The following is a 25,041-nucleotide window of genomic DNA, read 5'->3' as shown; positions in this document are numbered from 1 at the left end:
TACAGTAATCAAGACAATATGGTACTGGCACAAAAACAGAAATATAGATCAATGGAACAAGATAGAAAGCCCAGAGGTAAACCCACGCACCTATGGTCAACTAATCTATGACAAAGGAGGCAAGGATATATAATGGAGAAAAGACAGTCTCTTCAATAAGTGGTGCTGGGAAAACTGGACATCTACATGTAAAAGAATGAAATTAGAACACTCCCTAACACCATACACAAAAATAAACTCAAAACGGATTCGAGACCTAAATGTAAGACCAGACACTATAAAACTCTTAGAGGAAAACATAGGAAGAACACTCTTTGAGATAAATCACAGCAAGATCTTTTTTGATCCACCTCCTAGAGTAACGGAAATAAAAACAAAATAAACAAATGGGACCTAATGAAACTTAAAAAATTTTGCACAGCAAAGGAAACCATAAACAAGACGAAAAGACAACCCTCAGAATGGGAGAAAATATTTGCAAATGAATCAACAGACAAAGGATTAATCTCCAAAATATATAAACAGCTCATGCAGCTCAATATTAAAGAAACAAACAACCCAATCCAAAAATGGGCAGAAGACCTAAATAGACATTTCTCCAAAGAAGACATACAGATGGCCAAGAAGCACATGAAAAGCTGCTCAACATCACTAATTATTAGAGAAATGCAAATCAAAACTACAATGAAGTATCATGTCACACCAGTTAGAATGGGCGTCATCAGAAAATCTACAAACAACATGCTGGAGAGGGTGTGGAGAAAAGGAAACCCTCTTGCACTGTTGGTGGGAATGTAAATTGATACAGCCACTATGGAGAACAGTATGGAGGTTCCTTAAAAAAGTAAAAATAGAATTACCATATGACCCAGCAATCCCACTACTGGGCATATACCCAGAGAAAAGCATAATTCAAAAAGACACATGCACCCCAATGTTCATTGCAGCACTATTTACAATAGCCAGGTCATGGAAGCAACCTAAATGCCCATCGACAGACGAATGGATAAAGAAGTTGTGGTACATATATACAATGGAATATTACTCAGCCATAAAAAGGAACGAAATTGGGTCATTTGTTGAGACGTGGATGGATCTAGAGACTGTCATAAAGAATGAAGTTAAGTCAGAAAGAGAAAAACAGATATCACATATTAACGCATGTATGTGGAACCTAGAAAAATGGTACAGAGGAACCAGTTTGCAGGGCAGAAGTTGAGACACAGATGTAGAGAACAAATGTATGGACACCAAGGGGGGAAAGCCGCTGGGGGGTGGGGATGGTGATGTGCTGAATTGGGCGACTGGGATTGACATGTATACGCTGATGTGTATAAAATGGATGACTAATAAGAACCTGCTGTATAAAAAAATAAAATAAAATTCAAAAATTAAAAAAAAAAACTAACACTAAACTTTCTTTGGGTTATTTGTATGGAAATATGTTAATATAAATGTTTCAGACATTACATGAAATTCCTAAAAACCTTATATGTTCTTGTATAATAAGTCATAATTCTATTATTATTACTTTAAAATGTATATCTAAGAAATAACTAAATTTCCTTGTCAATTGCATTATTATGAACTTTCATCAAATCTTTAACCGTGGGGCTTCCCTGGTGGTGCAGTGGTTGAGAATCCACCTGTCAATGCAGGGGACACGGGTTCGAGCCCTGGTCTGAGAAGATCCCACATGCCACGGAGCAACTGGGACCGTGAGCCACAACTACTGAGTCTGCGCGTCTGGAGCCTGTGCTCCACAACAAGAGAGGCCACGACAGTGAGAGGCCCGCGCACCGCGATGAAGAGTGGCCCCCGCTTACTGCAACTAGAGAAAGCCCTCGCACAGAAACGAAGACCCAACACAGCCAAAAATAAATAAATTAATTTTTTTAAAAAAATCTTTAACCGTGGTCATTTTTAAGTCTTTTGTCATTTACAGACAGTTCTGGGTGTACTCTGATGCTTTTGCAAAAATGTTCCTATAAAAGGGTTTCATCTTCAAGGAATTCATGGAAAAGACTCTGACAAGTACAGGTTTCTGGTAACTCACTATACTGCTGAACTGATTGAATAAGCATTTTCAGAACTCTAATGGAAAACTGATGAATTCATAAAAGTGCTAACAAAAGATCAAGATGAAAAAAAATTAGTTACATGGGTCTGAGTGAACTGATGAGGATGACTATAATTTTTGTGACTTTCTGTTTGAATTTTTTAAAAAAAGTGTCAAAAATAAAAAAGCAGCAGCTAGCAAAAAACTGAGGCCTCCAGCCAACAGCTGTGTAAATGATCAGGTTGGAATTAAATCTTCCAGGCCCAGTCAAGCCTTCAGATGACTGCAGCCCAGACAAGAGCTTGACTGGAACCTCATGAAAGACTGTGAGCCAGAAACACCTAGCTAAGCTGCTACTGGACTTCTAACACACAGAAATGTTATGAGATAATAAATGTTTCTGGTCCGATATTGCTACATTTGGGGGAATTTGTTACATAGCAATAAATAACTAATACAATGTTCAAGCTCATAAAGCTAACTTCAAATTTGAAAATACTGGTATCATACAAACCATATTCACTGGCCACAGAAGACTTAAGATAGAAATTACCAACCAGAAGAAAACCAGGAAAACGTCTGAAAATCAAGAAACACTCTGGGTGAGTGAGCTATAACTAAAACAGCATTTAATAAATAATTACTATGCTTTATTTTTATTTTTAAATTGTGATATTTTTCCTCAAATTATTGCTCAAGGAGCTTCAAACATTAATTTTTTTGTTTTAAATAGCCAAGTGCCTAGGCTTCAGTAGCCTAATCTTAACGGGAGATACCTCCTCTACCTCAAGCAAATTTGGTCTGATTCTTATTCTCAATTATTGGGAGGTAAATTACTTCTTTGATGTCTCATGCTTTATCTTAAAAAGAGATGCAAATTCTGCATTCTATTCCATAATAGCCATATTTGTTTAAATTTTCAAAATTTTTCAAAAAAATTTAAATAAAATCATCTTCCAAAAAGACTACCCAAAATATGCTTAAGAGTTGGAGCCTAGCATACCTACTTGGACTTACGTTACATATGCCTAAGAATGAAAAACACAGTATGCAATTTCTGTATAGTTTACAGTACTGAATATTAATTAATCTCACATCTGAAACCCAAAGGTGAAAGAAGAAAAAAAAATACCACTTCAAAAATCAGGAAACACAGGAAACTGGTAAAAACAAAATAGATTTTTAAAGTATCTGAATTATTTGGGAATTTGTTACTGACAAACTTTGAGTATGGACCGTGTATTAAAGAGAACAGTATTGTTATCAAAGTTAAATTTCCTGACTTCAGTAACTGTACTGTAGCTAAGTAAGAGAAGTCCTTACTTATTAAGACATACTGAAGTATTTAGGAATTAAGGAACATGATGCCTACAACTTACTGTCAAATGCCTCCTCCACATGCAACAAATGAATATATGTGTGTGTGTTTATATTATATACACACTCATGCACAGACACATGGACAGAGAGAAAGAGAGAATAAATAATAAAACGTAAAACAAAGAGCAAAATATAAACAGCTAGTAAATCTGGGTAAAGAATATATGGGACGTTTTATACTACTGTTGCAACTTTTCTGTAAGTTTTAAATTATTCAAAATTCTAAAAGTACATAGGTAGCACTGGCAGCCCCAGAATTCCAATGTAGTGTTTAGCTACCAAAACAATCTGCCTCCAGGTGATCATTTTATCTAGTATTTAAATTGTTCAATTGTGAAAATTATTTTTCTAATACAGTTTTTTTAAAGCCATCAACCAAACTTCAGAATCATCCTCTTTTTCTAGTTATGTGAAGAAATAATGCAGTTGATGTTAAAAATGAAAACGGACATCCAAATAGTAGAGAACAAATACGCACACCAAATGTTTACGGTGTTTACCTCTGGCATTCAAATTTTTAAGAACATGTTAACAAAATATTCTCATACAATTCACAAATTGTAAATTTTAATAAATTTAAAATTGCAGAAGAAAAGTCAGAACAGTCAGTGAAGAGTCCAAACCGGGCTTCACCTCTTTCCTGAGGCTGAGAAAATATTTTTTGAACGGCAAAAATTCTGTTTGCTGGTTGTAACATGACATTTAAAACGATCCTAAGGACTTCCCTGGTGGCGCAGTGGTTAAGAATCCACCTGCCAATGCAGGGGACACGGGTTCGAGCCCTGGTCCAGGAAGATCCCACATACCGCGGAGCAACTAAGCCCATGCACCACAACTACTGAGCCTACGCTCTAGAGCCTGCGAGCCACAACTACTGAGCCTGCGTGCCACAACTACTGAAGCCCGCATGCCTAGAGCCCATGTTCCACAGCAAGAGAAGCCAGCGCAATGAGAAGCCCGTGCACTGCCACGAAGAGTGGCCCCCACTCGCTGCAACTAGAGAAAGCCCGCGCAGCAACGAAGACCCAACACAGCTATAAATAAATGAATGAACAAATAAATAAAAAAGATCCTAAACTCATTCCAGGGAAGGAGAGGCTTTTCAAATAACAGAGCTCAAGAACCTGCCACTGTGCTTAGCTTACTACTTAGTTCAAGCCAGAAGCCCAAGCTTCTGTACTAATGGCCATTTGTTACTATCAGGCTGAATGAAAGAGAATTTCATTCATAAAAAAAGAAAGCTAACGATCAAAATAAACTTGGAATCATCATGAAGAGGCAAAGAAGAGGGTCATTCTACTAGCTGTTGTAATTCATCTGGGTTACCTAGGAGATAAAGGACTACTGCTACATAAGGACAGGGGAGGACTCTGCCTGGAACCCCAAGGATTCTCTGAAATATCTCTTATACGTGTGCAATAGTAAAAGTTAATGGAAAATACACACACACAAAGCAATGTGTGAAGAATACATGAGGATGTTGTGAAGAATATGTGAGGACACATATTCTTCACTAATGAAGGTTTGGGTTACCCCACCAGCTGAGGCCCTGAATGAGGGCAAAGGAAACATGGAATGAGCAGTAGAAGACAGTAGTTTTAAGGATGAATTTACAATCACTCAACTAGTTAACAAAAGCAAGACTACAGCAGTTACACATATATTCTTCTTTGCTTACTACAGAAGATTTTGCGTGAATGTAGAAACCAATTTCTTCTCTCTTCTCCTTCTCAATATGTTATACAAATTTTATTAGTAAAGGTTAACTTTACAACTTAGTCTTTAGGTAGCATGATATTCAGATGGGACTATGAATTTGAGACATAATTAACATAGCCTAAAAATGGATAGTGTGAATGTCACCCAAATATGGATACAATGAGTATTGGGACTTGCTTCCCATTTTGGGAAGAAGGTAAGGATATCTTCAATTTTTTTTTTAATTTATTTATTTTATTTACTTTTGGCTGCGTAGGGTCTTCGTTGCTGCACACGGGCTTTCTCTCGTTGCAGCGAGTGGGGGCTACTCTTCATTGTGGTGCGCGGGCCTCTCATTGCGGTGGCTTCTCTTGTTGCTGAGCATGGGCTCTAGGTGTGTGGGCTTCAGTAGTTGTGGCTCATGGGCTCAAGAGCACAGGCTCAGTAGTTGTGGCGCACGGGCTTAGCTGCTCCGCGGCATGTGGGATCTTCCCAGACCAGGGATCAAACCTGTGTCCCCTGAATTGGCAGGCAGACTCTTAACCACTGTGCCACCAGGGAAGTCCCAGGACATCTTCATTTTTATAAAGAAGACTTCCATCTTCTTAGGCAAAAGCATAGTGTTTGTCTTCTGTACACAAGATCAAATATCTGTATAAAGGCATGCATGGCTGCTGAGTAGCCAAAGGAGTGGACTGTGCCAATTGCTAAGTTGCTGCCTCTCATCTTCACACCTATCCTTTTCTACCTTGTTTTCTGATGGCTGGGCTACTGCGCAAACTACATTTCCCTTTGCTAGCTGGCTCCTTGTTAAGGCTCTACCAAGGGGACACTAAAGAAATCCTGTCAAGACTGGAGGAGGTGGGACTTCCTTGGTAGTCCAGGGGTTAAGACTCCGAGCTCCCAAGGCAAAGGGCCCGGATTCGATCCCTGGTCAGGGAACTAGATCCCGCATGCCACAACTAAGAGCCCACATGCTGCAACTAAAAGATCCTGCATGCCGCAACTAAGACCCGGTGCTGCCAAATAAATAAACAAATAAATAAATAAATACTTTTTAAAAAAAGACTGTAGGAAGGACAAAGGACTTGATTCTTCCTCTTTGCAAAATATCTACACTAACTTAATCTTGAGAAAGAACAACAAACTTGAAGTATTTACAATACCTGATTTCAAATGACTATAAAGCTACAATAATCAAGACTGTCGACTGGCAAGACAAAATAGGCATATAGAAGCACACTAAGTACAAAAATTAACTAAAAATGAGTCATAGACCTAAGTGTAAAATCTAAAACAAGATTTCTAGAAGAAAACATAGGAGAAAAATCTTTGTGACCTTGCGTTAGACAAAGATTTCTTAGACATACCATCAATAACATGATCCTCTTTTTTTTTTCCCAGAAAATCTGATAATTTGAACTTCAGCAAAATTAAGAACATCTGCTTTCAAGACTTTGAGAAGAAAACAAAAGCAAAAAAACAAAACAAGCCAGAAACTGGGAGAAAATATTTGCAAATCACATATCTTATAAAAGACTTGTATTCAGCATATATTACAAGCTCTCAAAAATTCAATAATAAAAAATCCCAATTTTTAAAAAATGGGCAAAAGATTCAAATATACACTTCATCAAAGAAAATATTCAGATGATAAATTAAGTGCAATGAAAAGATGCTCATTAGTCACTAGGGAAATGCAAATCAAAACCAGAATGATATATCATTTCCCACCCACTGGATGGCTATAATTTAAAAAATTTTTAGTCAAAAAAAATTTTTGTAAGCAAATAAATGTTGGCAAGGATGTGGAACAACTGGAATCCTCATATACTCCTGTAAAATGACATAATCACTTTGGAAAACAATGATTGGCAGCTTCTTAAAAAGTTAAATATACACCCACCATATGACCCAGCCATTCTACTCCTTTGTATTTACTCAAGAGAAATGAATGTATACGTCCACACAAAGTCATATACATGAATCTTCAGGACAACTTCATTTGCAGTAGCTAAAAACTGGAGCAACCCAAGTGTCTACCAACAGGTGAATGAATAAATATTGAGAAAAACAGCTCAGCAGGTGCCCAGAAATGGGATGGAGGTACAGAATGGATTATGGGGGCTGGAGGAAACTTTTGCAGGTGATATATATATTCATTATCTTGATTGTGGTGTTAACACAGGCTTAAAAATATAGGAAAAGTCATCAAATTGTACATTTTAAATATATGCAGTTTATTTATTTATTGTATGGCAAGTTTGCCTTAATAAACCTGTAGAATTTCTATCATTCTAGAAACTGTAGAAATCCTAGTCTAGAATTTCTATAATAATAAAAAATGAAATTCCTACAATAAAGTTCCTAAAAAGTTCCTAAGAACATAGGGGGGGGAAAAAGGCACTGTTTTTGTATATTTATTCATATTGGGTGTATATTTACTAATTTTACACCCAATTGGGTGTTCTTCATTATTTCCTATAGTTTTATCCTTCCACTTGACATGTTTCCCCTCTGCCTAAAGAACTTCCTTTAGTAAGTCTTACAGAGCAGGTCTGCTGGTGATTAATTCTCTCAGCTTTTGTTTGTCTAAAAACGTCTTTATTTTACCCTTATTTCTGAAGGATACTTCTGCTGGGAACAGAATTCTAACTTGACAGGTTTTTTTTGTTCAACATTTAAAAAATGTCATTCCATTATTTCCCAGTTTCCACTGTTGTGTTCAAAATGCAGCCATCAGTTATATTAGTTTCTTTGAAAGTAACATGTCTTATTTTTTTTTCCATCTGGTTGCTTTTAAGAGTTTGTCTCTAGTTTTCAACAGATCAATTAAGATATGTCTGAGTATATTTAGAAAGTGTATTTTTCTTTGTATTTATCTTGCTTGGGGTTTGCTAAACTACTTGAATCTATGGGTTGATATCCTTCATCAGTTTTGGAAAATGTCTTACCATTATCTCTTCAAATATTTGCTCCCACACTAAGTTCCCTTCTCTACTTCTGGGTTTCCAATTACACATTACTCAACTTTTTTTTTTCTTTTTTTGGGGGGCCACGCTGAGTGGCATGTGGGATCTTAGTTCCCCAACCAGGGATCCAACCCCGCACTCCCTGCATTGGGAGCATGGTGTCTTAACCACTGGACCGCCAGGGAAGTCCCACACATTATTCAACTTTTTACTAGAGTTGCACATTATCTCTTTTGTTCTGTCCTACTTTTTCCATTGTTTTTTCCTTCCTGTGCTTCAAACTGGATTATTTTCTATTAACTTGTCTACAAGTTCTGTACTCTCGTCTTTTATTGGTATAGTCTATTAAATCCACCCAACGAATAATTAATTTCAGATACTGTGGGCTTCTTGTTGTTGCATGTTTTTTGTTTTATTTTTAATGTGCCAGGCACTAAGCCCTGGGAACACAGCAGTGAAAAGACAGACACAGTCCCTGCTCTCATAGAACTTAAATGGTATATATTCGATTGACCTGTTTTCCCATTTTTTTAGATAAATGAAGAGTAAGGCAAGGGGTGGAGTGAGATCCTAGAGTCCTGCACCAAAGTTTTCTCAGTAACATATAAATGACAGACCTTAAGCTACTGACATGTTTTTGATTCTTAGAATATCCATTTAATTCCTTTTCATGAATTCCAATTCTCTATAGAAACTCTCCACCTTTCCATTTTGTCCACGTTTTCCTATATTTTCTTTACCATATCATAGTTATTTTAAAGTCCCTGTCTGATCATTTCAATTACCTGTAGGTCTACTTCTACCGTTTATTTTTCTTCTTGATTAAGGATCACAGTTTTCCACTTTTTCAAATTTTTAGAAATTGTTCATTGTACGCTGGATACTGGAAATGAAAGAGCCTCAGAGACCCCAGAATATATCTTCCCAGTGAGCATTCTCTATCTACTCTATTAGGCAAAAGGGATGAGAGAGGCTCATCATTTCAATCCATTCATGAATTGAAATGTGTCAGTGCTATGCTTCAGTTTTAGTAAGACTCAGTTCACCTCTGGTTCATTCTTTTTCTTCAGTCTGTGTCCAGAATCAGCAAATGTCAGCAACCCTCTTCTCACCTACAAAGGGCTCTTCTGTATCTGGAATTTTAATTAATCTAGTCGTGATTACTTCTACAGGCCTCCAATATTTTTTAAAATATGATTTTAAAAGTTCATTCAGTTTTTTACTCCTCGTTGCAGTGATATAGATGACTGTACTATGTACTATATAGATGACTATACTACCCAGAAGCTGAAGTCTCCCTGCATATCATACAGTGATTCCCAAACCCAGCTTTACATCAAAGTGACCTGGGGAGAGTTTTTAAACTACAACTCATTGTCCATACCTCTAGAACTCATAGATGTTCAGTGGGGCCAGGAAATCTGTACTTTTAACAAGAGTCTTAAGTGATCTGGTAAAGCTGACATTTCTAAAGAAACTAATGTGGGAGTTCCCTGGTGGCCTAGTGGTTAGGATTCCGGGTTGTCACTGCCGTGGCCCAGGTTCAATCCCTGGTCCGGTAACTGAGATCCCGCAAGCTGCCCGGCGTGGCCAAAAAAAAAAGAAAGAAAGAAACTAACGTGCCTGTTCCTCCTGTCCCCCATCCCCAGCTCAGTATTGATAAGGCCATTAGAGAAAGAACACACACTACATACAACAGATAAACTGATACATGAATATAAAAAGTTAAAAGTTCAGAATCACTAAAGACTTTAACGATAAGATGTTAAAATAAATATGTAAAGCCTTCAAAAAATATATTACGATCAAGAAGAGGAGGAAGGAAAGGCAAGAATCATTAGTTAGAGTACATGGTATAATACCTAGAGGAGACTGAAAGTAGAACTATTCAATTCAATTTTATTTCTAATTGTTTTAGCAGAAAACAAAATTATCTTCAAATGTGAAAAACAGCATTGTTGACAGCCATCAGAACACTTAGATAATGCATAAAGACCCCACCTACCTGCTTATCTGAATTCAAGTCTATATGAATTAATCCAAGGGGACAGATGAAAATTTTGAAATGTGACAAAGGGAATGCTGTCTGTGAACTCTGAGAACTCACAAGAAACAGAAAGGCGCCAGACTGGGAATGAGAAAACAACAGTGCCTCAAAATGCAGGTGCGGCTAAAGGTGAAAAGGTCATTTTAGGACTATGGACTTAATTTAATGTCAACACCCAAATAATTCTAGGACTGATTATTATGCAGATGACTTTTAAGCACTTACAGAAGGAAGCATTATTTACTAACAATAATGAAATCTTACCTGTGTAAAGCAAGTTTACAAACTACCTTCACATACATTCCCTTGTATCTTTGATTTGTGAAAAAGGGCAGGTAGCATATGTCTCCTCCCCAACCCTCACACACTCTTCAAAATACTCAGATAGCTTGACTTGCCCAGGTTAACTCATTCCTCAGTAGACAATTAGGACTCAAACTCAAGTCTTCCCCATTGAGTACTGTATTTATATCACACAGCTCTTAAGGTCAGCATGAGTTAAGAATAAGTCACACGGAAATGATAACTGGGATTGCTTCAAAATAATGAAAACGCACAGAGCAGGAAAGGGGTAGGACTATGGATGAAATAAAACTAAGTAGAAGCTGGGTAATGGGTACATGGGGGTTCATTTATAATCATCTCTCTATTTTTGTATATGTTAAAATTTTTTATAATAAAACTTTAAAAAAAAATACACATGCACACACATGCTCTTTGATAGGTTAACTGTACTGGTAATCAGATGAATACCAAAAATACAGAGTACCTGAAGCTCAGCATTTTGTAAGCCTTTTTTTTAAGTCTCACGTAACACCCTCATATACAAAAATACTTAGAAAAGGGATGACAAATGATATGCCTGAATACTGACCACCACTGCACCAACAGAAAAAACAACCATGATAGTGAAATATCTTAACAATTTATACTATAAATAATTGAATGAATAATATATTTCGGGGTGGGGGAGACAACCCTGAGGAATACTTAAGATCTGTCTTCAAACATTTTTAAAGTAAAAAAGACAAACATTCTGAAGAGTTATGGAGAATAGAATTAGGAACAATGAATAGAAGACTCCAGGAGGCCAAGTTCCAAACTTTTCTACTCTTCCCACTCTTCCTTGAGGCTCATGACTCATGTGCTACTCACTAACAAACCTTGTCACAGTCACCTACCAATTTTCCAGATATTTTCCCCATCATCAAAACAATTTGACTCCTGGCTCAGTTTTTCCTCTACCTCACATCCATTACCATCTAGGTGAGTGTTGCCTGATAAAGTACAGGACTCCCAATTAAATTTGAATTTCAGATAAACATAAGTAATATTTTTAGTGTAACTATATCCCACGCAATAATTGGGAAATACTTATACTAAACCTTTACTGTTTATCTGAAATTCACATTTAACTGGGCATCCTATATTTCCATTTGCTAAATCTGGCAACCCTAATCTAGGTGACTTCAATGTCAAGGTGGACCACCTATCCAACAACTGGTCCTCAACACTCCTTGATCCCTTCAATTCTAGTGACTATGACCATAACAAAGACATTGTCTCCAAACTCAGCTGAGTCCTTAATACTGCCCAATATTGCTAAGTGCCCTTAAACTGCACTCTCTCTCTCATTTATCCCAACAGTTATTATAGACCAAACCCATTCTTTCCTTCTCTACCATCTCAGTCTCTAAACCCACCACCTGAATTTAGATCCCTATCTTCTTCTACCTTCTATGGTACTGCATTCCACATTTCCCTTTATTATATTTTTCAACCTCTCCTCTCCTTTTCAACTAAAGCATAAGCCATTAGATGAAATTACATTCACCCAAAATCTTCAAATGAGAGCTTAAACATTTTAGTATGGCATATAAGAACCTACAAGATTCACAACTTAGTTCAGGCTTCACTTTCTGTCAAGCTCTCCCTGACTGCCCAGTCTAAATTAAGTGCTCCTCTCACACACTCCCATAGACTTTAGGTTCCTTGAGACCAAGAGCATGTCTTGTCTTTATTTCCGCAGCATTTACCACAGTGCTCAGCATCTACCACAAATAATAGGAACTTGAATGTTTAGTGATCAAATAAGACAGAGGAGGCTCAATTTAAGGGACAGTTTCTAACAATTACAATTCTACTAATGGAATGTGTTACCTTGAGATGTAGTACCCCTGGCTGCCCAAAGGGCAAAATAAGACTGCATATCATAGTACTATTTATAACAGACAGGAAAAAAAAGGATTTATCCTATTGTCTTTAGAGGAACTGGTCAAATTTTGTGAGGTACAACCATACAACCATCCTTGAAAACTCTGAAATCAATAGACCTGTCAAGAAGGCTTCTCTTGTGGGCAGGTCATGATCCCCTCTCACCTGGACAGCTGAAGGCACTGTAACAAGTTCTTGTACTTTAATAATTTTATTATAGTCACCTCATTCTGATCCTACTCTTATGTTAACCTTACGCTGCTAAAAACCGAGATTTTTTTTTTTACATTAATACATTCCAGTTACATTTTATAAAGTAACATTTATTTGCTTTGTTACAGATTGTTTTTCTGATTATAAAAATACATATTCAGTGTAGAAAATTCAAAATTTATTTTCAAAATATTAAGAAAAAATAATTACATATAATACCTTAAATTTTTAAATAATATAAAAGAAAGTATAATCATATGGGCAAATGCTCACGTTATATTATGTTAAAAGAGCAGATTATAAGACAGTGTATCTCATTCAATCCCAACAACCTAATAAAAGCAACAGTATCTAACATTTATTGCCAGAAACTATGCCACGTGCTCTTCATGTATTTCCTAATATAAATCTCACATCAATCTCTGTGAAGTAAGTACTATTATTGACCCCTTTTTACAAGTGAAGAAACTGAAGCCTGAAGCTAAATAACCTGGCCAAGGACTAGTAAGCAATGGCAGAGCCCAAGCTCAAGAATTCAAACCCAAGGGGTCTAATTTCAGAATTTTAACTGTGGTTCTCCTCTGAGTTCTGCTATTATAAATGGCCTTTATTTTTTTATTGTGATTTTGTTACATTTCATATTCCTACAATGAATATGAATTACCACTCTTTTTTTTTTTTTTTTTAATAAATGTCCAAGTAGAGGTTGAACAATTATCTGTCAGGGCTATTGCAGAAGTGGATTTAAGTAAGCTCAGATTCCTTCTAACTAAGGATCTGTCACTAATCAATTAGTGACTGGAATTATTTTCTTACTCAAAAGGACTGGCTCTAAAAAAAATGAAACAAACATCAACCCATTTTAAGAATTATAAAAGTTTTGGACTGTCAGATTATATTTTTCCTGTTTAACATACAGTAAATGAAATAGCTCAGAATTGAGGAGATTTACATAATATAGCAAAGGTAGTTTGTGTTAGGGCAGAAACCAGAGCACAGGTCTTTACTGATCTTTGTTACCAACATTTAACCAAAACAATACTTTCTATCTCTCCCATTCCCTACTGTAAATTCAGTTATCAGAGACCAAAAACTGAAACATAACAGGAAATACAAATGCTTCTTTTCTTTCCCCCTTAGTCCATTACCCAAAAGGAAGAAGACCTGCCTGGAGCATAAAGTTAAAACATCTTCCCAGCCCTGAGCTGGGACAGAAGTGAAAGGCACTGATAAAGACAGGAGATTTGGAAAGATACTCTAAAAGACAAGATGAGTGATTTGAAAGTTGTTATTGGGGATGGGGACGGGAAGGAGCTGAAAAAGTAGACAAAGGAAGGAAACAAGGAAGGAAAGCAGACGGGCACAGACAAAAAGAAAGACCCAGAAATCCAATAGAACAAGGCACTCAAACACTACCAAAGTTTAAAAGGTTGTCTCAAATTTAATCAAATCCTAAATGGAATGTTCTTAGAGTATGAAAAGCAACTTTACAAAACTTGACTGTGAAATGCCAGATAAAAGAATGAAATAAAAACATAATCTCATATTTATAATTATACATTCCTGTTGGTACTCTCACAAATTCTACTCTCTCACCTTCAGAATTCAACTCTCCTCACCTAAAAATCTGCAGTGAGTTATAAAATGTTATAAAACTAAATAAAAGGGGAACAATGTTACAACTTCTAACAGCCAAGAGAAGCTTTGATAAGGGGAAAAGAAGAATGATAAACAATGAAATCAGTATATAATGCTTAAAACTTGTCTAACACATAACCAATTGAAAAAGATTTCCAGATACTCTCTTATGAACATAAAAGGTAAAACGTAACATGTCATTTTTGAGTGAAGAAGCAGTAATACTTTCCTCACTCTACATATTTGTGCTATCTGTTCACAAAATTTAGGCCCTTTTTATAAAGCTCTATTTATTGAAAGTTACTGCTCTAAGGATTAAGACACCCACACTCTAGTTTAAACTCAATTAATTACATGTCATATGATTGTGAACAAGTTGCTTTGCCTCTCTAGTTTTTTTTTTTCATGCATTATAGAAATAATAATAATCACCAAACTATCGATATAAAGAAAAGACAGAAAAAATACTGCACAGGATAATAATCATGGCAATACACTTTTATGATTATTTACAGCTTCCTTTCACATAGAAGAGTCACACCTAAGACACTAAACAAGCCCATGACATAAGTAAGGCAGATATTATCCCCATTTTACAGATGAAAACAGAAAACTGAAGTTCAGAGAGGCTGACTTACCCAAGGTCACTCTGAAAACTGCACAGTCAAAAGCTCTTTCTCTTACTACATAGTATACTGCCATCACAAATTTGAGGCAGTAAGAGTGGTTTTCTCATGCCCAAATGACTATGAGGACTATCCAAGGAAAGGTGTCAACAATTAAACAGAAAAGGGTCGCTTGAGATTGTTATAGCCATAATTACCCACAAGGCCATTATCTGGATATAAAACTATGATTTAAAATAAGTTAAATAAGGCTTCCCTGGTGGCGCAGTGGTTAAGAATCCGCCTACCAATGCAGGGGACACGGGTTCGATCCCTGGCCCAGGAAGATCGCACACGTCACGGAGCAACTAAGCCCGTGCACCACAACTACTGAGCCTGTGCTCTAGAGCCCATGAGCCACAACTATTGAGCCCACGTGCCACAACTACTGAAGCCTGCACGCCTAGAGCCCGTGCTCTGCAACAAGAGAAGCCACAACAATGAGAGGCCGCGCACCGCAACGAAGAGTAGCCCCCGCTCGCCGCAACTAGAGAAAGCCTGCGCACAGCAACGAAGACCCAACACAGACAAAAATAAAAACAAATAAATAAATTTATTAAAAAAAAAAAAAAAGTTAAATAAAAGTCCTTTAAAGTAAATTTCTAAAAGTCCTGCTATTTACTAACTTAACTTCATGCCTCTTGCACTAGACACAACACCCTACTTTGGGGGATGTGAAACGGAGGGGATAAGGATTTCACCAGAAAAAGTTAAGTATGTTCTCTGAAATCCAACAGGATAAGACACTCCAAACTATAAAATATGAATAGGGGCAGGCAACAGCTTGTAGACCGTAGTGGCAACCCTAAGCCAAACCAGAAGAGTGCCAGGCTGTGGTTTAAAGAAAATATGCAATCTGTAAGTCTGCACCTCAAGTTATTGCTACAGCAAAGTGATTAGTACCATTTATAGCAAAAATATGTCAAGTTTAGAGGATAATTCCAATTTTTCATTATAACAGGATGGGATTCCATATGAGCTTGGGGCTTTCTTGTCTTAACAGAAGCCCTTCTGATGACATAATCAATGGCTCAAAAGCCACTCAGAGAACCAAAGAAGGTAACTACATATCTCAGGCATACAACATCTGAAGTGGTCAAATATGCCATCGACAGCAGGCACCTGGAGAGAGTTTATTGGAGGCACTATCAATTCCAGTTATTTATATTGTACAACATTAAAATTTTCTTCAGCACAACCTCTGAGTGTGCTCTGTTTTCCTGAAGGCTCTACCACACAGTATGAAACAGAAATTTACAAATTGCTGAAACCTTAAACTTAATTCAGTCACCACAATGTAAAAATACCTTTTCTATTCTTCAAGGTCAAAACAAACTTTGTCTCATCCTTCCCTCTCCACACCCAAGAAAATGGGGTATTCTAAAAGATGTCAGACGGAATAAGCCAATGCTTTTCATAAATCCAAGTCAATCCTCAGCAAAGAAAGGGCTTAAGATGCCCATATTCTACTTCAGTATTGATTCTAAGCCTTTTAACAGTTTAAGCTGACCACAAATCTCCCCTTCTACTTCTTCTATAGTACATTCTCCTTAAACTTCCTTTAAAAAATGAGCCTTCCTATAACTCCCGTCCCTTGTCTTATATACATACAGACACACACAAAACCCCCAACGAAGACTAGACTGAGGCCCAGTGAACACATGTGCAAAACACATTTTTAATACACTGCTCACCCTGAAAAGTATGTTGTTATAATGCAACAACAGAGAGTCTATATGGAACCCCATAACAACAAATATGAAAATAAAACAAAAAATGCCCCACAGCAGTCTGAGTAATTTAAAGAACAAAGATGCAAAAATAAGGCATGCTTACTATTACAGTATATCTCTAACCTTTTCTTTAAGGACAAAATTCTCCATGCTAAATACATCCAAAAAAAAAGAAAGGAGATTTAAGATTCTAATTTCCTATTGGCCAAAAATGGCAAAAACTGTAGCAATATTTAAAATCTAATATAACAATATTGCTGGCCCAAGTCACACACACCTTATGACATTTTTCTATTACACTTGCCAAACTTGAAGAGCTGTATATTATGTATGCCACAAATTAGATGATAAACAAGAAAAGAGATCGATTATAGTCATCCTAAGGACCCTCTCAGAATCCTAAGTATTTGTCAGTGAACGCTAAAGTAAGGTATATATTGGCCAAGGTACATACAGGGGCATATCCAGAGACTAGTCAATCTCCTTTATTTAGTGAAAACATAATAATCAGTCAGCAGTGAAGAAAATGTATAAATTTTACATTTGAATAATTTTAGTCTTTTCAAAGTGTTTCACATTCATTATCCTATCAGACCACTGCAAAAAATTTCCTTATGTAGAGACTTGCCACTAAAAGTAAATGACAAATTCAAGATCACAAAGGTAGTTAATTGGATCTGAAACTTGATTTAAAAATGTTAGCTCTGTTGGAGGAAATATAAATATATACAAGTTCCTCCTTAAAGCTCTCTTTTCTTAAAAACCTATTCCTAGTTAAAATATCACTTAACTTAATAAGACCGAGGCTACCATAAACACTAAATTAAAATTCAGTTATTTACATTTAAAACAAAGCCAAAATTACCACTCTCTTTAGTCAGTCTACCTTTGAACCAGGAATCATATGAAAAACATTCCATCAATGACTCACTGTGTGCTTCTAACTGTGCTGGGCCCTGGGGTGACTATTAGGAGAATTCTAACAGCGGCTTCTTGCTTTTAGGAAAGTTTATACTCTATCTGATAAAAAGATAAAAGAAAACAATGCTAAACTATGTTCAACCTACCCTCCCAAAGGGAGACATGTTAAAGAGGGGTTCTGTAGAACCCCAGGTGACAAGCACACCAAGAAGTGAGGCTGCAGTGAGTTTAGTCTAAAAAGACTTCGTGGGAAAAATGAAGCTTAAGCTGCCCATTTAAGTGTGGACAGGAATTAAAAAAAGATAAAGGAGGAATTAAAGCATTTAGGCAGGGGCTGGTGTAAACAAAGGCTGAGAAGCAGGAATAAGCTTGACATACACAGAAGAGACTAAGCCAGCTTGCCTGGAACATAGGTGCACACTGAGGCATAATGAGAAAACGTTAGGTAAATTAAGTGGGGTCAGCTCCCGATAGACTGTTGTGGCATAGGTAGATGCTGTTAAAGTATTAAAATCATCGAATATTTAAACTAGAAAGAAATCTTACAGATTTTCTAGTCAATTCCAACAGATGAGGAAATCTAGGATCCACAGAGATCTAATGGCTAGCATAAGGACTGAGGCTGTAAATAGCAGAACAAAACTCAGACCCTCATTTAGGAACCGCAGTTCAACAATGGGCAGCATGGTATGATAGAGAAAGCACAAGGACTGATGAGAACATCATCATATACGGATCTGCAAGCGTACATACGAGACGGTATCGTGTCTTGGGAATTCGAGGAGACTGATTTCCAGGGGTAACGGAACACCACAGAGGCATTACAGCTGATCAGAAAACCACTGTTTTGCCAGAAGGAATCACTTTCTGGAAAGAGGCAATCCAGAAGGAAAGCAGAGGCAAAAGCTAGTTTTCAGAGAGTTATGAAGGATATAGGTGGATAAACAGTAGAGGCAGCAGGTATCTGGCAACAAAGGAAGAAAAAGATTGATCTATACACAGAAAGCTACAGGACCAAGTAAATGTTCAAAAGAAAAAAAATCTAAGTAAGTTTGAAGGTGAAAAGGAAGGCGCTCACATAAAGAAAGACTGAATTAGATGCTAGATAAGGTGGGGGGAGTGAGGGAACACAGAGAACTAATTGAGGACCAATTGGAAATTGTTTTTAAAAGATGAGTTCCAGAATAAAGAATAAGCATTTTTTTCTCACTCACCATAACATACCCCTTGTCAAAAGAATATTCATTTTCAACTACTTACAAGGCCTTACAAAGGCAGACCAGGCTTTAAGAACAAAGCTAAGGAGATTTTTTTTTAAATCCAAAACAACTTCAAAGTTTTACAAATGTATCTGGCCAATTAACATGTAGCTTGTAACTTCAAAGACACTTGCCAATCATTTTATAATGTGAGTTTTTTACCACATATTCGAAGGACATTCCAATTAGCATTCAATTTACAACAACAAATATGCTATTATTAAAAATAAAAAATCAGGGTTTACTCTCTAATATGTTCTTTAAAATGTTATTTTTTGGCTTTTTATATACCATTTTTACTTGACCAGATATGGAAACTGTAAGTGCTTAAGTGAACATATTTACAACAAATCATTTGGTGATATCTTTTCTCAATTTCCTAAAACACAAACCTTCATATGACCAGTTTTCCTATACTCCTTTTCAGGAACAAAGTCCTACAGAGACTGCTGGGGCATATAGAGCTAGGTGAGGCATGTAAGAAGGTTCTCCCTCTCATTTAAGTAACCTGGATAATGAGCCACAAATTAAAGCTGCACACCTAAAATTTGCCAATTTCAATTTAGAAACTTACCACTCAGCACCATAAAGGCAGGTTAAAAAGAAGCAGAAGATATAACTTATCCATTCAGCTTTCTAGCTGTCCACCTTCACAACTCCCATGCCTAATCAAGGAAGTACTTACTTTTTGTTTGTTTTTGTTTTAGCCGCGCTGTGCATGCGGGATCTTCCCTGACCAGGGATCAAACCCGCATGCCCTGCAGTGGAAGCATGGAGTCTTAACCACTGGACTGCCGGGGAAGTCCAGTACTTATTTTTCAAATTGCTAAGAACTGTTCAACTCAGGCCATAAATATTAGGTTTAGTTGCAATACCAGCAGGTTACAGGAATTTTACTTTACCCACTTGGAAACAAGGACTTGAGCTCAAAATGTCAAGATGGAACACTACCATTTGCTTAAACTGGGTCTACTGCACCAAGTTGCTGAGCAATACCCATCAGAGTACAATACGTAATCAACAGCGGCTAGTAATGCATTTCTACTTTAATCACCACAAATATTAGAAGTCCAACCAAAACATCAATTCAATCATAAACAGAGCTGCCATCTTTAGAGATGCACATGCTCTCTGCCTCAACACGTGTCTTAGCTATAATAAAAGGAAGCAGCCCACCTCCCCCTAGACCCAGTGAAACAAAGTACAGTCAATATATCCAAAATTTAAAACTTTTAGACATAGTTGAAATGCTTAAGACCCCCATACAAATATCTCTCACTACATGCAGGTTGTTTTCCCCCCGCAATAAAAAGGTAAATTCTTCTCTCCTAACTATACTTTCGGATTATTAAAACAAATCCTATGGGATACTTATCAGAAAAAATATTCCTGATTGTCTAGCATTCAATGCTTTTCATACTGAGGCTCTTATTATTAGGTCTGCTATGTGACCTTGGAAAGTCATTTAACCACTATGAGGCTTAGTTTTCTTGCTTTCCAACCTCAAGGTAAACGCTAATTTGAATTAAACATTTATTACTTCTATAATAAGTTAATGTATATAAATGCCTTATGTTAAACACCGAAACCCTTATACTTTTACATCTTGAAGTCAGTGGGCTTTAACCTTGTAAGAGAAAAATGTGAGGAATAATTTGTCCTATGGATCTTTCTCTTAATTACAACCTAAGGAATATATTTTTTTAATGCTTCTGTTTAAAATTCTTACATCCTTATTTTTTAACAGATGGTGGTGAGTTTGATTCCACAATATTCATAACAAAGCAAACAACAAAGCCTAAGGTCTTTTAACTCTGGGGACAAAAAGAAGGAAAAATTTACTTGCATTACTGGACATATAATCAAAATCATTCCTCTTTTAAAATATAGAAAACTATGTTTGTCATATGTGGCAGATAAGCCTAAAGATCAACAGGTAAGAAGTGAAGAAATATAGTTTAAAAACTGGAAACAATTTTTAACTAAAAAAAAACTGGAAACTACAGTCGTGATGTGAATCCATCAAATTCCCGCATCCAGATTAAACTGTCCACACAGATCAGCTTTGGGGTTCTTCTGTGTGCCTTTTAAATCCTTTTTTAAATTACACAGAGAAAGTCTTTTCTTCAAGTTTTAAATCTAAGGCTCTATCAATAATACAATCCAATATATGCAGTAACATTTCACTTCCTCAAACAGATTAGTAGCACAGTCGTTTAGATACTTTTTGGTCTGGAAGCATAAGGATATGTGAAAGAACTTCAAGTCTCTGACAGCTTCATAATTCTATTTTATCTAAGTAGTTTCTTCTCAAATTTCTTCTCAATTCCTCTGCCTATTCCCAAACATCTTTCAGATAGGTCAGAAACACTATGCGTCCCATAAGAAAATGTTTATGGATCAAATAAAAGTGGAGCCCTTCTCCCCCCTCCATTCAGCTCCCATAATCAGTTTTATGATTACATCCAGTAAACAAAATAGATTGACTCAATCTCAAACAGTTCCCTCATCACAGGAAGCCCATGGTAGAACTGCAGCTGCAAAAAGCATCCCTTTAAACGATCCCCAACTACCTACAGCAACACAAAGTTAAACTAAATCCTACTGACAAAAGGCTCCGGGTGCATTCATTCAGATCAGCCCCAGGATTCAGAGTCTGAAGCTCAGGGAATAAAAAGGCACCTCTCCAAGCTATGAAACTTTTTTTTTCCATCTCAAATATTCTCAATGAAAGTTCTCTTGTCAGCTAAGAGGTGAGAGTTTAAAAAAACAACAAAACACTAGCAGAATTAACGGCTTCAGGACCACTTCCCAGCTGTCTTTGCTCTCTGTTGTCAGTGGCTCAGATGCAGTTTCCCACTTTCCTTTCACTCTTCTCCCCTTAATCCCCAAGATTCCCACTATAGAAAGCAATATTCACATTCTCAGATCGCTGGCAAAAAATAAAGGGGGAAACTGCAACTACCAAGGAAGGGGAAAAAAAAAAAAAAAAGGAAAAATATTTCAGAAGCAGGAGGGAACCAGAACCATGGTTTCCACTACAAACGGCAATGTAAAAGCCAGTCTTGTCTTATCAGGGTATGGGGGGACGCCCGTGTGGGGCATCAAAAAGACGTGCAGTGTGTGTGCACTTGGAGCTCTCGGGGCGGGCTGAGACGACGGAGCAGAAAGTAACAAAACCTGTGCTTTCCCTGCTTTCTTCTACTCTTCCCCCTCCAAGAGAGGAAGCTGAAGAAACTGGGGGAGGGGCGGGATGTTATCGTTCTCCCATTGGGGGTACACAAGACGGGCCTTGGGGGTTCCTTCAGTTACTCACCCCCAATTAGGAGATCCACTGAGGCAAGAGGAAACCCCTAAATGTTACCCACCTCCGTTCACAAAAAAATAGTAAGGGGGGGGATGATTAAATCCACATGGAGAGCCCCTGAAAGCGTCCCCAGGTCACTCATCCCTATTAGCAAGCGCAAGGGCTGGGATAAAGGGGATGGAGGGTCGGAGGGGTGGTCAGGGAAAAGGCCCCACCCCCGACTTAGGAGGGAAGGGGAGCCAGAGCCACCAGCTGTCCCCTCCTTGCCGCACCTCCCCCCTAGGCCACCCCCAATTATCCCCCCAGTCTTTCCTCTGGAGCCCGAGGCGGCCGCGGGGGAGGCGGCCGCTCCTTCCTCCCCTCACCCACTCCGTCCCCACCCCCGCTCCGCTCCCACCTCCCGCCGGCCAAGGGCCCGTTACCTGCTCGTCGAAGCGGCTGACCACGGCCTGGACCCATTCCACCGGCCTGTGCGCGGCCATGTCCTCCCCGCGGCCGGCGGGCGGCGGAGGGACCGGGCGGCCGGCGCCCAGGGCCGGGAAGAGGGCGGGGAGCGGGGGCTGAGGTGAGGGGAGAGGCGAGGAGAGGGTCTGAGGAGTGCAGGCGCCGAACGTTCCCACGGGGGTGGGGATGGGTGGCCGGCGCCCGGCCGGGAGGGGGAGAGGGGAAGGGGGCGTTGGCGTGGAGGCTGGGGGGAGGGGGACGGGGAAGGGGGACTCGGGGAGGGGAGGGGGCCTCTTGGTCGCTCTCCCCACTAGCGCCGTCTCCCCACAGCCATCACAGTCCAAGACGCCGCCATGACACCCCACCGGAAGTGGGATCTTTTCCACGGCCCGGGGAGAGGGAGAGCGAGCGAGCTCGAGATTGAGAGCGCGGCTGGGAAAGGGGAGGGGGAAGCGAGAGGAAAGGGGGCCTGCCGCGCATGCGCCCGCTCCGGCCGGTTTCATTAATGAAAAAGCGAGTCCTCCTGGAGGTGACGTCACCTAACTCCTCCGGGCCCCGAGGCGCGCGTCCCTCATCGCCGCCGGGCTCACCTCGACTCGGGCTCTGGTTGTAGCCGGAGGGAGTCCGAGCCGACCCGGGAGCATCCGCTCCCATCCCACCACCACCTCAGACTCCCCGTCCCCCGCCAGCCTCCGAGTTTGGATTGCTCCCCGGGTTGGAAGTTAGGGCGCCCTGGGGCTAGCATTTCTCCCTGCACACAGATCTCTGCCGCTGATTTCTGGGGAGCTATGCTCTGCCTTAAGCTCTCTCAAAAAACAAGGCACACACCTCAGGTTTCCAGGTTCTTCGTAGCTACTATAGCCTGCTGAGTAACAGGAAAAAGTAAGGCCAAGGGCCAAGGGAGATTCGGTGGTTTTTTTTTTTTAAACGTTCTCTTAAATCCCAATGCTAGACCCAATGGCAAAGTACTCAGACTCCGGAATCCCAGTCGACTTCCTCTGCTGAACTGATAGGCACCCGAGTTAATAAAACTTTTGCGCAGTTGATAATAGAAAGATTCAAGTTTCACCATCCTCAAAAAGCCTTTAAGGGCTTGGCATACATTATTAATTCAACACATTCATCCTCTCATTTAACTCTTTCAACGAGGCTTTCCAATAGGTATCATTACCCTCACGTAATGAGGCTGGGTCACAAGAGGTTCTGTGACTTGGCTGAAGTCATAGAGTTGGTTGGTAGGTGTCAGAGTCAGGATGCAAACCCGGGTGGTTTGACCCTAAAGACAATAGAGACAGATTGTGGCTCTTCTGAAACAAAGGCGTTCCCTGTGCCCCCAATACCAGAGTTGAAATGATTTCGTGTGGAATTGGGTTATGATGGTTTTCCAGGTTTACATCCAAAACAATGGATGATCTATCTATATCTAACATGAACTTTGGAATGAGTTATTTTTAATTTCATCTTCCTCAATACACTTTACTTAGGCTAATGTTAAAGTGAGTTTACACATTCTAAGCACATACTAATTAAGAGCCAGTGAGGCCACATAGCAGGATACTAACTGGGTGACAAGGTAGAGCGAAACCAGAATTTTAATTTTACCACAGAAAACCCACAAAGCCGATAGCACTTATACAGAGAGATATATCTGTGAGAGAAGTTTCCAGTCTCTGCCGGCTGGTGATTGTCCAAAATACGTATTAAGTTAATTAATATTTCATTCCAATAGAACAAGAGGACAGAGTCTGGATGGTTCTTTTGTCCATTCTTTAAGGATGCAACATGAATACTGACTAATTTCTTTTAGATGATGTCAGAAATGATGCTGACAGTGTTGAAGAAAAGGATGAATATTAAACCAATGTCCATCTATGCCTTCCCCAATTAGGACCCCCCAAAAAGCTCTCATTCATACACCCACGAAGTATCCCAGGGCCTCTACTTCAGGGCCAAACTTCCAGACCCACAATCTATCTTTCCTTTTCTCATACTTCCTCTGAAAGTCCCTAATTACTTTCCTGTTGGCATGGCTTTTTGCCTGTCCATTGCTCTCATCTTTGCTAGACTGGATGTAACTGCCCAAACTCTTGGCTCCCTTGCCTCCAGTGACATTTCATTGCCAAGGTCCCTCTGTGCTTCCCTTTCCTCTCCTTCTCTGGTTCCCCTAATTCCCCATTCCTCTCTAACTCTATGGTAAGACACCCAAACTTCAGGCCTTTGCCCTCTGCTCATCTTGCTTTACGCAGGCTCCAGCCAGCATGTCATTAATTTATCCTAATCAGCACTTGTCCCGGGGCCTCGCCTGAGTGCCAAGCCATTCATTACAACTGGAGGTCTAGACTTCACTCCAAACTTCCTCTCCAATAAAATTCATTCAATTCCACTGAACCAATATTAAGTGCCCAAACACCTATTATATATATCACGCACAGTATAGCAGGAATTCTAAACAAAATTGCCAAAGAAGTTCAGAAATTCACACATAGAGACT

The 25,041-nt window shown here is 38.8% G+C and overlaps 1 protein-coding gene across 3 annotated transcripts in view; it reads right to left on the bottom strand.

The window, feature by feature from the left end:
- The window catches only part of NF1 (neurofibromin 1), a 250,231-nt gene extending 227,303 nt beyond the window's left edge, over positions 1-22,928 (bottom strand). For all 3 annotated transcript variants that reach the window (XM_061176469.1, XM_061176470.1, XM_061176471.1), the window contains exon 1: positions 22,529-22,928. In XM_061176469.1, the coding sequence (XP_061032452.1) occupies positions 22,529-22,588 (60 nt within the window). In that variant the 5' untranslated portion in view covers positions 22,589-22,928. The remainder of the gene's footprint in view (positions 1-22,528) is intronic.
- Positions 22,929-25,041: the final 2,113 nt, after the last annotated feature.

This window comes from Eubalaena glacialis, chromosome 19 (genome assembly GCF_028564815.1).
Source record: "Eubalaena glacialis isolate mEubGla1 chromosome 19, mEubGla1.1.hap2.+ XY, whole genome shotgun sequence".
Taxonomy (NCBI): Eukaryota; Metazoa; Chordata; class Mammalia; order Artiodactyla; family Balaenidae; genus Eubalaena; species Eubalaena glacialis.
This window is presented reverse-complemented; position numbering and strand designations above follow the sequence as displayed.